The 18906-nt window shown below is 43.3% G+C and overlaps 1 protein-coding gene across 2 annotated transcripts in view; it reads right to left on the reverse strand.

Moving 5' to 3' along the window:
* LOC124603448 (transmembrane protein 65) overlaps positions 1–18906 on the reverse strand; it is a 524529-nt gene that overhangs the window by 115072 nt on the left and 390551 nt on the right. For both annotated transcript variants that reach the window (XM_047136397.1, XM_047136396.1), the window contains one exon: positions 4142–4183. In XM_047136397.1, coding sequence (XP_046992353.1) covers positions 4142–4183 — 42 coding nt within the window. The remainder of the gene's footprint in view (positions 1–4141; positions 4184–18906) is intronic.

Raw genomic sequence — 18906 nt, forward strand, 5'->3', positions numbered from 1 at the left:
CTTTAGGTGCATACAGGCGTTGATAAATATCAACGAAGACAGTTGAAAATGTGTACCCCAACTGGGACTCGAACCCGAGATCTCCTGCTTACATGGCAGACGCTCTATCCTACTGAGCCACCGAGGACACAGAGCATAGTGCGACTGCAGGGACTTATCTTTGGCACGCTCCCCGTGAGACCCACTATTCCAGCTACTGTCCGCACATTACATTGTAGTGGACCTGCTCACTATACTCGTTACTCGCGGCAGTCAATCTACCGATTCCCGTAAGAGTTCGGGCAATGTGAGTGCATCCGCACTGAAGAAGATCATTGGCCGGTAAGCCTTATCTATATGAAAATGGTATCTGTATGCAGCCTTATCTACATGAAAATGGTGTCTGTATGCAACTAAAGGTCTAGATTTCATTGTAATTTCATTCCCAGATAATATGTGATGACTAGTGCAGGAGGAGAGATATAATGACGGACGAGGAAATGCAGCAAATCAGTCAGCGTAGATGCGACATCATCATGCGCGACTGAAACAGCAGATAAAGCTGTGTAATGCAGCGGCATCACTGAGGCAGGTTGTCTTAGGGATAGTTGTTGTTTCTTGGGTATAACAACGCTTAACGGCGAGAGGTTTTACAGGTAGTGCCCACGAGGCGTCTCGAGCAATCAAGGGGAGACGTATCGTAAGCCTTGTTCCCTACCCTTGTTATAAATGGAGACTTATTCAATGGCGCGTACAGATAACGTAACATGTGAGAATCCTCCACTTGTAAAAATACTGAAGTGTATAGGGCTGCTGTAAATGTTTCATTAATTTTCAGAGCTCCATGTTTTCCAAAGTATTACGTGTAAAAATATGATTGACGCATGAATAAAACCGTAAACTCACCATGTTTTCACTCTACAAATGTTTTAAGAGTGTCCCTTCTGGCACACGACACACATGCAAGCGCTAGTTAATTTCATTCCGTTATGTAGCAACATCCTGTTAATGATCTTGACAGCAACACCGGACGCTGTTACTACCTCATTTCTCTTCCTCTCGTGTTTAAGCATGGCGGTGCTGCCACCAGGGATAGGGAAACAGTTTGCCTCGCAGAGTAATAAACTCTATGTGTAAACAACAGAAAATTTACGTAGATTAACTGTAAAAAAACGTTTCTTTTCACAAAGATCATATTCATAAGCCGATACTTCGTTTCGATAAAGAATATTCATTATAGAACATTCCCACCGCTTATTCCATGTTACTTAAGAAAAGGTTATAAGAAAACCAAATAACCAAGGAGTGAAAGCGGAACAATTTACTAATGTGACAGGAAAGACAGAAGTAGGTAAAAGAAAACATTTTTAACAGTACTATATTTCTGTACTCTTGTCTTACCCGGAACATTTTCGTACTTCCTCCTTTCGTCGACCAATTGAAGGGCTTATTTCAATAGTGGTACAAGTCCATTTTTGTTCATTCTGAGACACAGAGTCCTAAAGTTAAATGAGCGCTGAAAAATCTACGTTTGAGATACCAGAAATATTCACGTATATATACTTGAATATTTCTGCTACCTCAACTGCAGATTTTTCAACGCTCGTTTAACTTCAGGACTCTGTATCTCGGGATGAACAAAAATGGACTTGTACCACTATTGAAATAAGCCCTTCAATTGATTTCTTCTGTAACCACAGGTTTATTCGCCGTTAACTCTCCCTGTGCCAATGTTTGTCTGCCCAATATTTGCGACTGCACTTTTAAGAGATGTCATCTCTTCTTCAGCTGAACTGCTTACACTGGATTCATTAGTCCACTATCTACATCTTTAGAGAACTTCAAGTGAATCTCATCAGTCCTCAGTACTTCAATATCCCACTTCCTTTCACACTGATCCTTCTGTGCAACACTTAAATTTCTGTCTACTCTTAATAATTACTAAATTGTGACCCGAACCTACAGTGTGTTACAAAACGATACCGACAAACTTCCAGGGGTTGCAGAGGATGTCGTGAGGAACACGGAACGTGCATCGAACGACGCCACAAAGCGCCTGCCTCTAGGCCATCCGCTCGACAGGAAACGTGACCTTGTACGCTGACGTATCGCAGGCGGAACGTCTCGCTATAGACCTGTGTTGTTTGTTAACTAAGTGACCGCGACTGATTGCCGCAGTCGCCAGTGGAGAAGACGGAGCTAGTGCTGCATAGAGAGACTTTGTCCCCCATGAATGCGATGCTCTGTTACCTTGGTGGATGATGATTACGGATACGGATTTCCATCCAAAGTTTATTTTTCTTCTGTATACCGAAAAACTCTGGAGATTTTAGAGGGTTCCACGAGAAAAATGAACTGCATATGGAAACATGTGTCAGAAACTATCATCCAACAGGGAAACAGAGTATCGCATTCATAGGAGACCAGGTCTGTCTATGGAGGAGCTTGTTCCATCTTCTCCATTGGGGATCGTGGCTTCCAGTTCACTGAAAAACAAACAACATAGCGAGTCGTTCCACCTATGGTCCATCAGCGTACAAAGTCAAGTTTGTTGCCGAAGGGGTGGACTATAGGCAGGTGCCGGCGTCTGTAATTTCGACGCTATGTAGCGTCGTAGGATGACCTTTCCTACGGTCGCAGGTTCGAATCCTGCCTCGGGCATGGATGTGTGTGATGTCCTTAGGTTAGTTAGGTTTAAGTAGTTCTAAGTCTAGGGGACTGATGACCTCAGATGTTAAGTCCCATAGTGCTTAGAGCCATTTGATGACGTTTCCGGATAAACACGTTATATATCCGTTCTTGTATATCCACCTCTGGGCACTTCTTACAATCAGGTACCTGATTTCGGAATATCTGTCTGACCATGATCGCATCCATCTGGAATCTTCTCGTGTATCCGAATCTTTTCCAAACATACCCCCTTCTCTTGTGATTCTTGAACAGAATATTCAGTATTGCTAGCTGAAATTTTTTGCAGAACTCAATTGCTCTTTCTCGTCTCTCATTCTTACGACCAACACCATATGCTCCCACAAGCCTTTCTTCTATTCCTTCCCATAAAACTGCATTCCAATACCCCAGGAATTATTAGATTTTCATCCCTCTTTGCTTACCCATTCAGCGTCCTCACATACTTACTCAATCTCTTCACCTTCTGCTTGCGACGTCAGCATACCTGAACTATCATTGTCGGCGTAGGTTTGCTGCCGAATACGATGAGAATTACCCTATTACTGAACTGTTCACAGTAACTCACTCTCTGCCTTATCTTCCTATACTGAACCTACTGTTCATAACGAAACCTACTGCTTTTATAACATTTTCTGCTGCTGTTTATATTACACTATATACGTCTATTCGTTTCACTTCACTGACCTCCACTATATCTAGAACGACATTTTGAATTTCTCTTTTCAGATTTTCTATCTTTCCTAGCAGGCTCAATCTTCTGTCATTAAACGCCCCGATTGTTAGAATATTATCCCTTCGTCGGTTATTACATCTTTTTGTCACGGTCACCTTCCTTTTGGCAGTCCCCTTCTAGAGATCCGGGTGGGGAACTAATCGGAATCTTTTGCCAATGGAAAGATCATCGTGACACTTTCTCAGTTATAAGCCACGAGTCCTGTGGATACACCTTACGTGTCTTTAATGCATTGGTTTACATTTCCTTCTGCCTCAAATTTCCATTGGTCATTGCTGATTATTCCATCTTTTACGGGCAGTTTCCCACCCTTCTTCGACAAGACCGTTGACTGAGTGAGAGTGACCTCTCATACCGGAAGTCTTCGGCCGCCATTTCTGATGATTTTTATTCAAAAATTTAAGCACAGATTATGTTCCAACCCGGAACCTAGGGAATTTGATTAATGGTCAATGGCGGTACCTATGTACCATGCCTACATGAAAAGTGATACACAGGCTAGACTAGGATGAAGAGCTGCGTCAAACCAATACTCCGACTGAAGACCACAACAACTGCAGCACACATCCGAGTACTGGTAGAAGAAGCCATAAGTGTCAGAAAAAGCCTTAGAACTTTTAATCGTTGTCTGACACTACTACACTTATTCACCTAGGCATACTGCATTAATGGTGTTGGTATCAGCATAGGACACACGACTAAATTAATGTTAAGATTAAATGAGCTAGAGACACTCACCTTGCCATAGCTCGGTCGAGGACGGTGGAGGAACTGCTTCGGCTGGAAAAGAGATCGCACAGCATACGGTTAGAAACAACGTATCTCACGCCCGCCAAAGCCGGTGTAAGCATCATTTAATGTAATGCTCCAGCGTGGCGAGTTATTGCTGCGGAGCTGCAAAGGCGCTGCCAATTATTTTGTTTAGCTAAAACAGTTGTTTTATCTATTTTTGCCTAACGATTATTTTAACTGTCAGACAAATACACATGCAGCATGACGGCGAGGCTTTAATTAACGTGCAGGTGGAACGTTTAAATGTGTTGGCTGGCGAGCGCAGTGCTAGCCGCAGGCATGCGAACTGCAGCCGTGGTGCAGTGATTTATCGAATTAAAGCAGCGACAGAGCACGCGACTAAAGGGTGTTAAGTGAGAAATTGGTCTAACGTTAGAGCAGAAAATTCCTTTTATCACCGCTATAACTGAGTCATCAGGCGACGGATTATGGGATAAGAGTGAGGCATTTTCCTCGCCTTGGCGGCAAAGAGCCTGACATAAATTGTGTTGTGTATCTGCGTGCCAATGAAACACGCGCTCTCTTGTTTTTAAATTGTGCTGTGCTCATAATGTAACTGATTTATGCTTTATTTGTTAGCAATATTTCGTGTAATTGAACAGAAAATTTTTCAAACTATTATGGCCTAATCAACTGTCACTAGCCTTTTCCTCTTTTTTTTTAAAAAAAAAAAATAAGGTATTTTCTTCCAATAGTAATAACAGTTTATCAACTCCACTGTTTGTTTAATGCGTTCAAACAGTTGCATTAATTTCTTATATTGATTATTAATTCTCGCCACGCTGACCCATAGATATGAAATGGCTACAGAAGAAGCTATTATAAATTACCGTTGGATAAAAGTCTATTCATTCCTATCTACTTCACTAATTCCAGTGAAAACAAATTTTTTGTCTGTGAAAAAGAAAAATGCGCCAACTTCAAACCGGTTGCTAGCATTGAGGAGGTACTGGAAATCCCGTACGGTGTCGGTCATACCAAACTGAAAACTGCTAACAAGAACCGTCTACTTGACGACATCTCCGTTGCACATCTACATCTACATAAATAGTCCGAGTGCCCTGTATAGTACACAAGGGAGTATACTTCGTATATTCATTTGTGACTGACTGTATAATGCAACCTACATCAAAATTCTACTATGTTTTCCATCACCGGTTTCAGCAAGAATAGGCCATCTTCAGATCTACTATTTAGTTTATAAAACCTTCTAGATCGCAAGGCATATTTATTTCTAAATGGTGACCGTTTACGACCATTACATGAAACAGCTTGTTAATATAGATATTATCAAATAAATATAGTAAGAGCCTTAAAAAGGCCATTTCAATGGAAACCGCCCAAGATCAGCATCTAGCATCTCCATAGTAACCAAGTACTTCGTGCTTCTATGGAAGGTCGTCTGCTTGACGTCACCTGTGGATACTTACAACCATCTCTTTGGAAATCGCCTTGCTGCTACATCTTCGGAACGGAGTCCACCATCTCCACAGAAACGAACAACATCTCAATTACGAGTATTTTTCCAGGATGCCCTAGAGCGCAATCTATACACAACGCATGTGATGTTTGTTTGTTTCCCTGTTTAAAGCTCTTAGTATATTTATTTCACAATAGTTGTATTTACTCTTTAGTACAATATTATTCTACGTAATTTTGACGTTCTGCTTACTAATAAATATATTTTCTTGTGCCTAATTCTCTTGACTTAGCCTGATCGGTTGACGCTGACATCGTACTGTCAGCTGTAGGCGTAGATGTACTGCTCTCTTCAGCAGTCTAGACCTGTTTTATAGTTAATTGTAAATATTACATTGTGGTCATTAAGTTCCCCCAATCAGGGTCCACGAAAAAAATTCTACAAATTAGTATTAAATTAGTCATACGTTTGCTAAACGCAATGAATATATAAGTCAAAAACGTAAATAAAATAGACCATAAGTGAATTTATCTGACTGCCTAAGAACTCGTCACAGCAACCGTTTCGCATCATCACTATTAGTGCTTACTAAATAATTACATAAACAAGATAATGATGATAAGTGGCATAAAGTGACTCACTTCCTTGTCCCATTTACGAATGGAGTAGGCCAACAATTGCAGTATATCTCCGTATCTCCCCGATTCTCTATTATCTCGATCTTTTGCTTCTTCCACGAAGTCTATGACCGAGGTAACAGAATCGATTCTTAGTCTGTCACAAATATTGTTTCTTTAAACTGGCATTAAGGTTCAAATGGCTCTGAGCACTATGGGACTCAACTTCTGAGGTCATTAGTCCCCTAGAACTTAGAACTAGTTAAACCTAACTAACCTAAGAACATCACACACTTCCATGCCCGAGGCAGGATTCGAACCTGCGACCGTAGCGGTCTCGCGGTTCCAGACTGCAGCGCCTAGAACCGCACGACCACTTCGGCCGGCTGGCATTAAGGCATTTCGCGAAAGGACACTGTCTTCTAAGCAAAGATTCCCCTGAAACTTTCCTGGGTATGTAAAAGAAAAAAAAAAAAGATCTAGCGTCATCTGAAATATCAACGTACAATATTGGTCAGGTCCCAAGCAACAGAACATAACATACGAGAGACTACTATGCCGCAGCACTACACGTGCCAAGAATCTGCCCAATGAATGAAATCCAGACACCCAATTTCCCTCTCTGAATTTGTCTGCTGTCACAATATACAACACATCCCAACATAACGTCTAAATATGTAATCTACTGAAAGAGTCTAATGGCGTATTACTGTCGTTGTGCCTAGTAACTAACGTTTTCTCCCTTCTTTATCTCAACAAACATGTTCTGTTGCAGGCAATGGAACTATATATCCTCATCCACGTCATTGGGAGAGTAACGAACATCTCGTCATACAAAATATACTCTTTTTAAGAATTGTATGAAAACGGTAAATATATTACTTTTTGAAACTTCCTGGCAGATTAAAACTGTGTGCCCGACCGAGACTCGAACTCGGGACCTTTGCCTTTCGCGGGCAAGTGCTCTACCAACTGAGCTACCGAAGCACGACTCACGTCCGGTACTCACAGCTTTACTTCTACCAGTACCTCGTCTCCTACCTTCCAAACTTTACAGAAGCTCTCCTGCGAGACATGCAGAACTAGCACTCCTGAAAGAAAGGATATTGCGGAGACATGGCTTAGCCACAGCCTGGGGGATGTTTCCAGAATGAGATTTTCACTCTGCAGCGGAGTGTGCGCTGATATGAAACTTCCTGGCAGATTAAAACTGTGTGCCCGACCGAGACTCGAACTCGGGACCTTTGCCTTTCGCGGGCAAGTGCTCTACCAACTGAGCTACCGAAGCACGACTCACGTCCGGTACTCACAGCTTTACTTCTACCAGTACCTCGTCTCCTACCTTCCAAACTTTACAGAAGCTCTCCTGCGAGACATGCAGAACTAGCACTCCTGAAAGAAAGGATATTGCGGAGACATGGCTTAGCCACAGCCTGGGGGATGTTTCCAGAATGAGATTTTCACTCTGCAGCGGAGTGTGCGCTGATATGAAACTTCCTGGCAGATTAAAACTGTGTGCCCGACCGAGACTCGAACTCGGGTCCCGAGACATGGCTTAGCCACAGCCTGGGGGATGTTTCCAGAATGAGATTTTCACTCTGCAGCGGAGTGTGCGCTGATATGAAACTTCCTGGCAGATTAAAACTGTGTGCCCGACCGAGACTCGAACTCGGGTCCCGAGTTCGAGTCTCGGTCGGGCACACAGTTTTAATCTGCCAGGAAGTTTCATATCAGCGCACACTCCGCTGCAGAGTGAAAATCTCATTCTGGAAACATCCCCCAGGCTGTGGCTAAGCCATGTCTCCGCAATATCCTTTCTTTCAGGAGTGCTAGTTCTGCATGTCTCGCAGGAGAGCTTCTGTAAAGTTTGGAAGGTAGGAGACGAGGTACTGGTAGAAGTAAAGCTGTGAGTACCGGACGTGAGTCGTGCTTCGGTAGCTCAGTTGGTAGAGCACTTGCCCGCGAAAGGCAAAGGTCCCGAGTTCGAGTCTCGGTCGGGCACACAGTTTTAATCTGCCAGGAAGTTTCATATCAGCGCACACTCCGCTGCAGAGTGAAAATCTCATTCTGGAAACATCCCCCAGGCTGTGGCTAAGCCATGTCTCCGCAATATCCTTTCTTTCAGGAGTGCTAGTTCTGCATGTCTCGCAGGAGAGCTTCTGTAAAGTTTGGAAGGTAGGAGACGAGGTACTGGTAGAAGTAAAGCTGTGAGTACCGGACGTGAGTCGTGCTTCGGTAGCTCAGTTGGTAGAGCACTTGCCCGCGAAAGGCAAAGGTCCCGAGTTCGAGTCTCGGTCGGGCACACAGTTTTAATCTGCCAGGAAGTTTCATATCAGCGCACACTCCGCTGCAGAGTGAAAATCTCATTCTGGATATTACTTTTTCATAGACTTCAGGCTACGAGGCTTTTCTGAGAAAAAACACGTAAAACTACAAATAAAATACTGAACCAGTTTAAGAAAATTTATTAGAAGAATCTTAAACGTACTTTTAAATATAACTGACCATTCATCACACTTCATAACTACACTGGTGTCCAAAATTAAAACAACAACAAAAAATTTTACAAGGTTGCGTTCATTTTGCCACAAAACTGTACGAACTGGTGATAGTAATGTAGAAACAATATAAAGAATATAGAACATAATCAACTGCAACATGCATAACGGAAGATAAAAATGTTCTTCGCGTTTGCCAAATTAACGGATTTGCACACACATTCTGACAGCTTGTTAATGTGCTCAGTGTGGGTGTGACCACCTCTGGCGCCAATAAAGGCCCAGCAACGACGGGACATGCTGTGAATGTGTAGGGTGTCAGGCAAATCCAACACCTTCCATGAAAACCCCGACATGATAAGCAAATCCAGTAGTACGCCACATAGCTCCGAATAAATCGTGACACTAAATTAACCAAAGTAATACGAGTAACGAGTGAGCAAATGGAATACCACAGACTAACACAAGAATGCCTAAATGCATGTCATGCCTTCCCACCGTGAGACAGACGCAGTTCCGAGGGGAGAAACGAGAACAGAAGCCGAGAGCAGAACCGCGTTAAGTTAGAAGGCCCTACGATAAGGGACGGACACCCACGTCGCCAGCTAACCGCTACGACCACACCACCCGCAAGTTTTTAGCGTGAGACTTTTTCGCGTCTATGTTACGTTAGGACCACCCACCAGCCCATGTAAAAAGCTAGAGCCCTCCAGAAGAACAGTATAGATCTTACGATAACACAAAAATGGCCACACCACCCGCAAGTTTTAGCGTGAGACTTTTTCGCGTCTCTGTTACGTTGCAAACTTTAAAAACATTGCCACACCACGAAAAGTATAACGTTTCTCATTGGATAGATGGATTTTTTGTACGCGGAGCTTAAGGTTAACATTGAGACCCTGATTGGTCAGATGAAAACACAGCCAGATAGTATTTTTTAAACCAACTGCGGTAAATTGTAGTAAGGAGAAGTTAGGGGAGAGTTGCTTCGGAGACGGCGAGGTGAGTGGAGCTGTGCTGCCCGCCGCCCCCTGACGAACATCGACAAGGTAATGAACTCACGCGATGCCGCATTTTTGAGCGCATAAGGCTTCACTCAGAACTGCAGAAGTCTCATCTGTTACATCCCCTTTTTGCGTAATACTAGTGTCGATCGTCAATTAAAGCTCATGGTGTTCACATTTGCCACTTGAAGTAAAAATCTGAAACGCGATGATTTTACTGTTCTATAGTTATTGAGAAGCCACATCAGCCACTGTAATTTACGACAAATTAGATAAGTAAATAAAGATAATTGAGGGTCACTGTAGACCATTTTGATAGTTTTCTCTTTTGTGAAACTTAATTTAAACCTAGATTATACATGTGATATGGCATAGGTCATCCTTCGATCCATTGTAGAACTTGGAAACCCATTCAGGGAATACTCGTTCACCGTTTTGTTGAACGCAGTTGGTTTTTACCATCCTGTATTAAAACATTTCCTTTTATCGATAGTGCAATTTATAAACAATGTTTTGTGAGTAGAATAAAATTTCCAATGGTAAACTTAACTGCTTTTTCGACGTTATTTTACCAGACAACTAAAAATAGGAAAGCCTTGAACCCCTTCCACTAAATTTAGTTAGTATTAAGATTCTTTTACAGGGAGTGCAGTGGAGCTGACGCTGAAATCATTAAGTATTTGGTTATATCATCGCTAGTCTCAGTGAACTCTTCTGAATTCTACATGTCATGTGTGGTCTGGCGTCTCCTAACCAGCAACAGGTCCCAGGTTCAAACTAGTCAATTCCCTAAAAAACACGCTCAGAGCGTCGTTGCGCGAAAGTGGTAGGGAGACATGATATAGAACAAACAGACACCACGCAGAATGTTAGAAATGATGTCATCAATCTCATGTAGACGCAATGACACCCATTCTTCCTGCAGGGCTGCTCACAAGTCTTGGAGAGTGGTTGGTGGATGCTGATGTGATGCAACCCATCTCCCTAGTGCATGCCAGACATGATCTATGTGATTCAAATCGGGACACTGAACAGGCCACGCCAAGCGCGCAGCGCGCAGTATCTTCCGTTTTCAAAAAAAAAAAAATCGCCAGTGTTCTACGAGGTCGAGCATTATCGTCCGGCAATGCGAAGTGTGGACCGACAGCACCTCCCACCAATCGCGGGTGAGATCCCAAGATCTCCTCGCGGTACCTGGCAGCATTTAAGTGTTACTTATTCACCCGCACAATTTCATGAAAGTGCGTTCGAATGGTCAACGTAACCCTGCCCTAGCCGTTAGAGATCCTGCTCGATATCGGTCTCTTTGCACAATCTTTTGGTCCCAAAATCCTTTTCCGCGTACTCCACAGACGCGAATCCTTGAGAATCACTCTCCAGATCAAATTGGGACTCGTCTGTGAAAAGAACATTGGCCCCCTGCTCGACCGTCGAGGTGACTTGTTGACGGCTTCACTCTAGACGTTCCCTTCTGTGGAGACACGCCAGAGGTAGTAAACAGAGAGCAGGCCTCCAACAATAAAGGCCACTCTGCTGAAGCCTTCTGTACACCGTTTGCCTTGATACAACACGCGAAAGGTACGCTGTGAGGTCAGATGCCAGTTGCAGTGCGGTACTAAGGCGGTACCGCCGTCTCTTTACAGCCAAATACCGGGCCACTCTTTCTGATGTCAACGTGGTCGGCCCTGTCCTGGTCCCTAGGTTACAGTTTCGGTCTCTATTAAACTGTCGCCTCATCCGAGAGGCAAGAGAACGATTCATATCAAGCCATCGGGTCATATCAGTTTACGACTCTCCTGCTTCGAATCTTCCTATGGCCCTCCACATCAGAGAGTCTGTAGGGGGTCTTCTCTGTGACTACTGAACTGTCTGTGACTGTGTACACAGCGATTGTGATGTGGGACCACCTTGCAAACACTATCTTGATAAGTGCCACTGTTGTCGTGGTTGTCCGTTGATCGGCATGTCATCTTCCGCGCAAAACACGATCGTAACGACATCTGTTAACAACTTGTATGATTATATCGTGAATCAGACTCATGACGGAGAAATAGCAGTTTATTGCTTTAATTTTGGACACCAGTGTAGTTGAAACCCTTTTCAAAAGCTTTTCCACCCTATCGTAGATTACTGAAGAATATTCACTTACATATGTAGTGTTAGTACATAAGCTCTAATATTAATACTTATTTTAAATTCTGGCCGTATTCGAAGCTGCAAAAATAAAGCCCTCGCATTGTACATTTTTAATTACACGTCAGTTCGGTGGGACGCAGCCAGCAGATATGCGATAAATATTTCCAGGGCAGAGGAGATCACTCGAACAATAATTTGTCCCATATTTGTGGAGTTATTATTGAACAACTTGTGCGTTAAAAGCGGGAAAAATTTGAACTCTGGTCAAGTAAATCAAGGGAAAATACTCAGATAACGATAACTATAAAAATGGAACGCAAAATGTGATAAGCCGGCCGGAGTGGCCGTGCGGTTCTAGGCGCTACAGTCTGGAGCCGAGCGATCGCTACGGTCGCAGGTTAGAATCCTGCCTCGGGAATGGATGTGTGTGATGTCCTTCGGTTAGTTAGGTTTCATTAGTTCTAAGTTCTAGGTGACTGATGACCTCAGAAGTTAAGTCGCACAGTGCTCAGAGCCAAAATGTGATAAAACATTGCGAAAGTGAAGAAAACATGACACGGAATAAACAAAACCTGAAAATACAATTCCAGACAATTAACTGATGTCCTCAAGTACAACATCCGCTATTTCTATGCAGTGGACATATTCGTGTGGAACAAGTGATGCCAACACGGAATGTGACTACCTCGTGCACCAACTCAGTAGATAGGCCTAATGATAAGTGATACCGTTAACACACTCTATATGGACTCCGTAGAAAGGTGCTCTCAGCGCAGCAAAGACCTGTGGAAGGAGATGGCGAGCGGCTACGAGTAACCTGAAAGCGTAGCAACGTAAGTTCAACTCGGGAGGTAGAGCAAAGCCACTTGATGCACTGAATTTTTTGGTGTTCCCGATATTCATTCAGGACTCGAGATCTGTCTGACAGTGTTATCGAGTTGTAGGATCGAACCACTAGTTGCACAGGAAAAAAAATGGTTCAAATGGCTCTGAGCACTATGGGACTTAACATCTGAAGTCATCAGTCCCCTACAACTTAGAACTACTTAAACCTAACTAACCTAAGGACATCACACACATCCATGCCCGAGGCATGATTCGAACCTGCGATCGTAGCGGTCGCGCGGTTCCAGATTGAAGCGCCTAGAACCGCTTGGCCACACCGGTCGGCTGCAAAGGAAAATGAATATACATAAGCATCTCTCTACATCTCTATACTCACACTTGTAAACTTTGTCTACGTATCTTCACTCCAAACTGACAATGTGGATATACAGGGTGAGTCACCTAACATTACCGCTGGATATATTTCGTAAACCACATCAAATACTGACGAACCGATTCCACAGACCGAACGTGAGGAGAGGGGCTAGTGTAATTGTTTAATACAAACCATACAAAAATGCACGGAAGTATGTTTTTTAACACAAACCTACGTTTTTTTAAATGGAACCACGTTAGTTTGGTTAGCACATCTGAACATATAAACAAATACGTAATCAGTGCCGTTTGTTGCATTGTAAATTGTTAATTACATCCGGAGATATTGTAACCTAAAGTTGACGCTTGAGTACCACTCCTCCGCTGTTTGATCGCGTGTATCGGAGAGCACCGAATAACGTAGGGATCCAAAGGGAACGGTGATGGACCTTAGGTACAGAAGAGACTGGAACAGCACATTACGTCCACATGCTAACACCTTTTTATTGGTCTTTTTCACTGACGCACATGTACATTATCATGAGGGGTGAGGTACACGTACACAGGTGGTTTCCGTTTTCAATTACGGAGTGGAATAGTGTGTGTCCCGACATGTCAGGCCAATAGATGTTCAATGTGGTGGCCATCGTTTGCTGCACACAATTGCAATGTGGCGTAATGAATGTCGTACACGCCGCAGTACATCTGGTGTAATGTCGCCGCAGGCTACCACAATACGTTGTTTTATATCCTCTGAGGTTGTAGGCACATCACGGTACACATTCTCCTTTAACGTACCCCACAGAAAGAAGTCCAGAGGTGTAAGATCAGGAGAACGGGATGTAATTAACATTTTACAATGCAACAAACGGCACTGATTACGTATTTGTTTATATGTTCAGATGTGCTAACAAAACTAACGTGGTTCCATTAAAAAAACGTAGGTTTGTGTTAAAAAACATACTTCCGTGCATTTTTGTATGGTTTGTATTAAACAATTACACTAGCCCCTCTCCTCACGTTCGGTCTGTGGAATCGGTTCGTCAGAATTTGATGTGGTTTACGAAATATATCCAGCGGTAATGTTAGGTGACTCACCCTGCATGCAACCATACGTGGCTAATGGTCTCGCATGCATAATATCTTGGACGCGCAGTTGTCAATTACATCACCGTTTGCGGGTTGTAGTTAGCGTCCTGCTCTTCCGAGGGCATAGCTGCACATATCACGCTTCATAGCTTTAGACCGTCTTGGCTAGACTTTCTGGGAGCCAAACATCAAGATGGAAATTCTTGCCACTGTCTATGAACCAAAGGACGGACATCTTACTACGGAGGTTTTTTAACTATTTAATCATTTTATTATTTGTTACGCCACCCATCTCTGTTTATTAAATCTAACTTTTTCGCGGCGGCATCTTTGCATATAATTATTTCGGTGTACAGACCGCATCAGATCTGAGTTAAAACTCGAGCTTCCGAAGATAATAAACATCTTCTTCGTCAGGAGATGGCTACCTGCCGATAGCAAAGTGGGCGTCCTTTATAGTAGTGACCAAACTTGAGATTCTACGAGTGATAGCGCATGGATGTTCTATTGGCGGAGTGGTATCACCTGAACAATAGGATTCGCAATAAAAGAAGCGGTAGGAATTTGTGTGTGCAGCAATAGTTTCTGGTTTCAACAGATACTTGAGACGATACTTGAAACGGAGCGTCTTCAAAGAAATAAAACAATTTGGAACTGCTGTGTGTTGTCTTCGATTCCCTTCCGCCTAATCGCGCCTCGGTTGGGGAAGGAAAAAGAAGGGTGGGTACGCTTCCTCACATTTGCGTATGTGAATCTCGTGCTCTGTCCTCCGCCAATAGAATTCCAAGCCACGTCACCCGACCAGTGACAAGCTTGAGCACAACTATAAAAGAGGCAAGCTGTCCACCTGAGAGAAGGAAATGGTGATTATCTTCGAAAGCTCGAGTTCTGACTCAGATTGGACGCCGTCTGAATACCGACAAACATGTTGTAGAAACATGTATTTACTGTTTTTCCCTAATTGCAATCAATTAAAAGCACAAAAAGTATTTATTGTCCAGCACATAGCGTTGTAATCGGAATACTACACATCATCCAGTGAACACTGAGTACACTTCGTGCGATGACATTAGATGAACTCTTCGTACCAGGGATTCATATTGAGGAGATCCTCGTGGATTTAGAACATGCACGATTTTTAGTTTTTACTTATACTATGTGATATTAATAAAAATGCAGTAATAATACATATGTTACATCAACTGGTCTTGTTCAGAAAACAGCCAGGCGTGGTAGCCGAGCAGTCTAGGGCGCCTTGCCACGGTTCGGGCTGCTCCCACCATCAGAGGTTCGAGTCATCGCACGGCCATGGGTGTGCGTGTTGTCCTTAGCGTAAGTTAGTTTACGTTAGATTAAGTAGTGTGTAAGTCTAGGGACCGTTGGCCTCAACAGTTTGGTCCCGCATTAACTTACCACAAATTTCCAAAAATTTGTTCAGAAACTCGACAACTCGGTACCAGAAGTTGGCCACAAGTTTGTCTTCAGACTCCTATTAAAGTGAATTTATTTGTAGCTAAACTTTCTATCGTTGCTGCCAAATCGTTGAGAATGTGTGTCCCTGAATAGTGTGCACTATTTTGGAGTAAAGTAAGTGCCTTATGTAGATTTTTCTTGTTCATAGTACGCTTCTGCTTGTTAGAAAAAGTTCTATATTATTTACAACAAATTTTCATAATAATTAGTATACCCAGTTCCTTGACAAGGCTTCTACAGGTGTTTTGTGAATTCGTATCACAAATAATGCATATTCACGGTTTTGAACTCAGAAAACCCTTGTTTGACTCGAAGAGCGCAAGTTCTTCTCACATTTGTCCGTTTTTTTTTTTTGTTTTTTTTCATGTGATTTATGTCTGATAACATACTCACCGCAGATAAGAACTTGTTTAGGAGTTTCGGTTGTTTTTTGACGTGCACTTCGCAACTGAAATGATAATCAAGATGTAATCCCAAGAATTTAATACCGTCAACTTCTGCCTGCATTTCTACATACTTTATGCACACGCGTGTACATGATTATACACATATCGATTTTCTCGCTTTGTGTCCATCATCGTACTACTTCTGGCAATCGGTACGTAGATACTGTTAAACCATGATTACTACGCCGGTACCGAGCGAGGTGGCGCAGTGGTTAGCACACTGGACTCGCATTCGGGAGGACGACGGTTCAATCCCGTCTCCGGCCATCCTGATTTAGGTTTTCCGTGACTTCCCTAAATCGTTTCAGGCAAATGCCGGGATGGTTCCTTTGAAAGGGCACGGCCGATTTCCTTCACAATCCTTCCCTAACCCGAGCTTGCGCTCCGTCTCTAATGACCTCGTTGTCGACGGGACGTTAAACACTAACCACCACCACCACTACGCCGGCTGAAAATTTCACTTTCATAGCTGTAACTGTGTCCTCGAAGAGCTGAATATTAATAAACAAGTAACAAAAGTTCGTTTTCCTACATGACGCGGTCTAAAATCCTATGTGATATTAAGAAACAATTTAAAAAGGATCATTCCACAATCTGACACGATCTACTCCATGAATTTTTTCTGGAAACTAACTCTGGCAGTTAAGTTCTACAATCATACGAGTATATAGAATGAGGTGACTAAAGTCATGAGAGAGCGATGAACGAATGTAGATGGCAGTAGTATCGCGTACACAAGATATAAAAGGGCAGTGACTCCCGGAGCTGTCACTTGTACTCAGGTGATTCACGTGCAAAGGTTTCCGACACTACGGGAATTAACAGACCTCGAACGCGGAATGGTAGTTGGAGGTAGACGCATCAGACATTTCATTTCGGAAATCGTTAGGTAATTCAATATTCCTAGATTTACAGAGTCAAAAGTATGCCTACAGTCCCAAATTTCAGGCATTACCTCTCACCACGGACAACGTAGTGCCGAAGGCCTTCAGTTGACAACTGAGAGCAGCGGCATTTGCGAAGAGTTGTCAGTGCTAATAGACAAGCAACACTCGATGAAATAACCGCAGAAATCAATGTGGGATGTACGACGAAAGTATCCGTCACGGCAGTGCGGCTGAAGGCATTAATAGGCTACGGCAGCGGACGACCGAAGCGAGTGTTGGTAAGAGCTGATGACAGAGTTCCAGAGTGATGCAGCCTCCACGGGGCCATGGACCCAAGTTGTCAACAAGGCACTGTGCAAGCTGGTGGTGACTCCATAATGGTGTGGACTGTATCATCTGGTCCAACTGATCCGCTCACTGACTCGAAATGGTTATGATCGGCTACTTGGAAACCATTTGCAGTCATTCATGGAATGCATGTTGCCAAAGAAAGATGGGATGAGATTGCGCCATGTTACCGAGCCACAATGTTTCGCAATTGAAGGACATTCTGGACCATTTGAGCGAGAGACATGGACACACAGATCGCCTGACATAAAAATCCCTCGAACATTTAGCAGACATAAGAGTAACTAAGAGGTCAGTTCGTGCGCAAAATCCTGCACCGGCAACACTTCCGCAATTATGGACGGCTATAGAGGCACCATGGCTCTATTTCTGCAGGGGACTTCCAACGACTTGTTGAGTCCACGCCACGTCGAGTTTCTGCACTATTCCAGGCAAAAGGGGGGCCGACACGATATTGGGACGTATCCCGTGATTTTTGTCACCTCAGTGTACAAACGAATGACGGATCAGTACTCACATTCTAGTACTGTGGTAACATGAAATGTGCAAATTTCTTTGTAAAGGCTACGCATTGAGGGTGAAATAATGTAGAGTGTACTAGAGATATTCAAGGAATTTCTCGATGGCATCAGGAATATGAGACAGGACTTGTGTGAGATGAAAAAGCAACGGCGAATAATATACTGAAGTGGAGGTATTATCGAATAACAAATGGATAAAGTGCAAGGTAATACACAGAATAGACAGAACCCTTAGTAGGTGATTTCAAGATACCACTCAAATTCTGGAGCTTTTCAAATCGTTTAAATACGTAGAAATAGTAGAGTGATGCGATACAGAAGGAACGAACACCTGAAAGCATCAGTGTTGTAGGCGAATGGATGATTTAGAATTCTGGAAATGCGCAGTGCGTCAGTTAATCAAACTGTATACAAGATGGTATCCCACCAAATCTACAATACTGCTCCAGTGTCTTGTGTCTTTTTCAAATGGGAAGATTATGATACTGCACTGACTGTGTTTATAAGAAATATGACGCAATGTTCATTCGGACATACATGCATGTCCAAGGAAGCGGGCACTGCGGCGGTTACAGCCGTTTTGAAATACAGGCAATGTATTCGCAGCTGCGAATACTGGCAACCACCAACTGAAGAATGGAATGGCGACATCGAAAATTTGTGTCGGACGATGATTCGAAACTAGATTTCTTGCTTGTTGCGAACGGTGGCCATAACCAATTCGGCCATCCATGTACTCTTCACGGCTAGACCCAAAAATGCGCATATGCATGTCCGAAGGAACACTCCATCGTATTTCTTACAAACACAGGCACTGGAATGTTGTATTTATCCGACGATACCAGGCTAGCAACTTTCGGTCAAATGTCTCCTCCGTACGGGGATTACGGAAAGTGCACGTGTGTAGGTTACTGGCACATAGACGACGACTTACGGAAGTCTGAATCTGGCCGTGTGACGTCCTAGGATAGCCGAAATAGTTAGGTTGACCGCTCCCGGCGAGTGAAGAATCTGGGTTCGACCTGACAATAGGTCTACGTATTCGTTCGATGTCTTCTATCATGCCTGCTTG

The sequence above is a fragment of the Schistocerca americana genome, chromosome 1 (genome assembly GCF_021461395.2).
Source record: "Schistocerca americana isolate TAMUIC-IGC-003095 chromosome 1, iqSchAmer2.1, whole genome shotgun sequence".
Taxonomy (NCBI): Eukaryota; Metazoa; Arthropoda; class Insecta; order Orthoptera; family Acrididae; genus Schistocerca; species Schistocerca americana.